Here is a 3,798-nt window from a genome sequence, read left to right as displayed (position 1 = left end):
GAAAACCAACAAAAACAAAAAACCACACACACACACACAAAAGATTTTACTGGAGAGTGACAGTTGTAAGAGAGAGGTTACAAACATATCATCCAGAAGAGATCAAGCAACACTACTATATGCAGAATAACACACCTAAAACTAAGGTTAAGGTTTTGACTAAATCCCTTGTAGCAAAATCCCAAAGCATTGCCTACCTGTTCCCATTCTACCTCTGCAGCAGGTGTGCTTATGACAGAAAGAAAGAGGGACCAGGACTGAAACTATTTTGTCAGACTACATAAATCATTAGGAATTCACAATTGCGAAGCCATGTATTATTTTCCAACAGGTTGTTGAGCTGTCATATTACAACTTGTTGCTTTATACGGCGCTATTAAAATAAATCACTGCACGTAACAGGTTCAGCTCTGCCACCTATAAGTCATTTTGCATTTTACACCTGGGAGGCGGGTCGGCTCTGCGAAGTCGCGCGGAACTGCGGCTTCGTTCGAAATACCCGGGAAGGGGAGGGACCTGGCAGGAGAAAATACAAACAAGTTGCGTAAAATAACTTTCCAACAAGACCGCGCTGTCATCTTGGCTAATTACGGCTCTGATACGGCTTATTAGGGCATACCCACCTTTGCTACCTTGCTTCTCCACCCACCATCCTTTCAGATCTTTGTCCTGGCTCCGCCTCTCGCCGGCGTTATAATGCGCTGGTCTGAAAGTGGTGGAGAGACACAGAACCACAGGGGAATGGAGAGATAATGACAATAACACTAATAACCCTAATAACCCGGTTGCTGCCCGCGTCGCAGCGAGGAGCCAGCCCGGCGTCCCGGCACTGACGGGAGCCGAAGCCGGAGAGAGCGGAGTAACACCGACGGCCCGAGAGAGCTTCTCCCCGCGCCGGGGGAGCGCCGGACGGTAACAGCGGCAGCGCCCCCGAGAAGAACCGGGCTCGGGCGGACGCGGAGAAGAGCCGGCTCCAGCAGCCGCCCGCCCGTCGTCTCGCACCGGCTCCAGTGGGACCACCTCGCCCCTCTCCTTCAGCCCCATGGAGCAGCGAGAGTAAAGAGCGAGAAGGACAAAAAGGGGGGCGAAAAGAGAGCGAGCGCCCCAGTAGAGGAGAAGGAGGTGGAAGCCGGAGGAATCGGGCGGCAGGGCACCGCCGCCCGTCCTCGGGCGCCCGCCGGCCGGAAAGGGGCAGCCCCCTGCCAGCGACCCCGCGCCGGCTGGCTGAGGCGGGCGCAGAGCTCCGCTGCCCTGCCGTGCCCTGCCCGCCTTGCCAGCCGCCGCGGAGCTGTCCACACCGGCGCGGGGGCAGAAAGCCCCTGGGTCACCTCGCCGCCTCCCGTGAGGCCGCGCCGAGGGGCGGGGGTCGCGCCCACCCAGCGGAGCCGCGGGGTGCGGGGGGGCCGCCGGCGCCGCCGCCATGAAGCTGGAGGTGTTCTCGCAGCACTATGAGGACAAGCTGAGCGCCGGCAGCGACCAGGAAGGCAGCGGCTCGCTCTCTCCGGCTCCGGCTGACAGCGAGCTGGGCTCCGACGGTGACTGCGCGGCCAACAGCCCGGGCGGCGGGGCCGGGCGATCGGGGCACCCCCCGCCGCCGCCCCGGACCCCGCAGCCGCCACCACCGCCGGCCGAGAGCGCCAAGGGGAAACCCTACACGCGGCGGCCGAAGCCTCCCTACTCCTACATCGCGCTGATTGCTATGGCCATCCGCGACTCGGCCGGCGGCCGCCTGACCCTGGCCGAGATAAACGACTACCTGATGAGCCGCTTCCCCTTCTTCCGCGGCGCCTACACCGGCTGGCGCAACTCGGTGCGCCACAACCTCTCCCTCAATGACTGCTTCGTCAAGGTGCTGCGCGACCCGGCGCGGCCCTGGGGCAAGGACAACTACTGGATGCTCAACCCCAGCAGCGAGTACACCTTCGCCGACGGCGTCTTCCGCCGCCGCCGCAAGCGCCTCAGCCGCGCCGCCCCGCCGCCGCAGCCTGCCCGCTCCGCCGCCGCCTCCTCGCCGCAAGCGCCGCAGGAGGCGGCCAGAGCGGGAGCCGCGTCCCCCGGCGGTTCCCCGCGGTGCTGCTGCGCCTCCTCGCCCTGCAACTGCGCGCCGGGTGCCAAGGAGGCAGCGGTGGGGGGCGGCGGGGCGAGGGCGCCGGGCGGCAGCGCCAAGTTCTCCAGCTCCTTCGCCATCGAGAGCCTACTCCAGCGGCCGGCAGGACCCCGCGCCGCCCCGCAGCCGCCACCGCACGCCCGCCTCCTCTGGCCGGCGCCGCCCGCGCCCCCGCACCTGCTTCCCGGCCACTACCCGCTGCTTCCCTACCCGCCTGCCGCGCAGCCCCCGCCCGCCACCGCCCTCTACGGCGGCGGCCTTCTGCAGCTCTGCGCCTACGGGCTGGGGGAGCCGTCGCCGCTGCTGCTGGGGGGCGGGCGGCAGGCGCTGTCCCCGGGGGAGCCGCCGCCGGCAGAGCGACCGCGGGTGCCGCTCTTCCCCGCCGCCCTCGCCAAGGGCGGGCGGGGGCCGCCGCCCGGCTCCCCGCTGTACGGGCCCCTCCGGCTGGCCGGGCCGCTGCCGCCGGCGGCGGGGGGCTCGGCCTCGTTCCAGCCGTACGCCGTGGAGACCCCCCTGGCTTAATGGAGCCCCCCTCCTCCCCTGCGAGGGACCTGCCCGGGGAGGCGTGGAGGGGGGAAGGAGGAGGCTCTGAATCCCGCACTTTAACTCCAGAGGCGACCAAAGCCTCCAAGCAAAAGCCTCGGTGACTGTGCCTTAGTGAAAAGACAGTGGGTTTAACTTAAACCAAAAAAAAAAAAAAAAAAAAAAAAAAAAAAAAAAAAAAAAAAAAAAAAAAAAAAAAGGAAAAAAAAAGAAAAAATCAAACAACTGTCAGTTTGGACATAGCCATGAGCCTCAAGTGCTTCTTACTGTTCGTTGAGACTACTTGACTTCAGCCAGTCCCTCGCCACCTCCTTTCTATCCCCCCCGTCTTGTTCCCACATCTCCTGCTACCGAAGCCTTGGGCAGCACAACGGGGAGTGCCCCGCGGAGGCGTGTGGTGGCGGCCGCAGGGAATGCGCTGTGCGCTTGGGGGGGTGGAGGAACGGGGCCGGGGGAGCCTGCCGGGAAGAGCAGGGAGAGAGGAAGGGAGGGGGCCGGGGGCTGCTGTGGAACCGTAGGTCTGTACTGCAAAGCAATGCATCACTGTGCCAAAAGCAAATCTTTTCTCCTGTCCAGCAACTAGCATTTCGTGGGAAGGCAGGACATTAAATTATTTATAAAAGTAGTGTTTTTAACAAAAAGAGTGCAGCTTTTTTAATTATTGGGGGGGTGGGCGGGGCGAGACAGGGGAAAGGGCTTAAGGAAATGTCAGGCGTTGTCTCCTGTACTGGCTGGCGTTCTACGTTTATGGCCAAGACCACTGCTACTGGAAAAAGAAAAGTAATTTTTTCGTATTTTATTTCTGTGTTTGTATATAATATATGTGCGTATGCATTTTATTGACACTCGGCCACCATGTTTTTTCCATTTTTTTCCTTTCTCCCTTTCCCCCGAATAAAAGCTGCCCACTAAATAAAGTAGTAAGGAGAAGAGCGTGATGTCTGTGCTGACGTGGAGGGAGGGAAGCCTGTCGTGAGACAACCTTGGCCGAGAAGCTTGGCTCTGGCTGCAGGGGCAGCCGGGCTGCCCACCCTTTCATCCCCATCCCTGCCAGGGGGTAGAGATGCCTCCTACGGACCCGCCTTATTTCGGTCACGGAAGATGAGAGAGGTTCTCCTCTTGAGCTACCGCCAGGTTTAGAAGTCCTC

At 61.6% G+C, this 3,798-nt stretch overlaps 1 protein-coding gene across 1 annotated transcript; it reads left to right on the top strand.

Moving 5' to 3' along the window:
- Positions 1–583: 583 nt before the first annotated feature.
- Positions 584–2,803, top strand: FOXQ1 (forkhead box Q1). The gene has a single exon (XM_027727945.2). The coding sequence runs from the start codon at positions 1,421–1,423 to the stop codon at positions 2,627–2,629; it is 1,209 nt and encodes a 402-aa protein (XP_027583746.1). The 5' UTR covers positions 584–1,420; the 3' UTR covers positions 2,630–2,803.
- Positions 2,804–3,798: the final 995 nt, after the last annotated feature.

This window comes from Pipra filicauda, unplaced genomic scaffold, assembly GCF_003945595.2.
Source record: "Pipra filicauda isolate LSUMZ 115617 unplaced genomic scaffold, ASM394559v2 scaffold48_size3843733_pilon, whole genome shotgun sequence".
In the NCBI taxonomy this organism is placed as follows: Eukaryota; Metazoa; Chordata; class Aves; order Passeriformes; family Pipridae; genus Pipra; species Pipra filicauda.
Note: the sequence above shows the minus strand (reverse complement) of the source record. Positions and strands in the feature narration are given on the sequence as shown.

Bases quoted from the DNA above. Each gene is read 5' to 3' on its own strand.
- FOXQ1 (XM_027727945.2), top strand. From the start codon at position 1,421: ATGAAGCTGGAGGTGTTCTCGCAGCACTATGAGGACAAGCTGAGCGCC.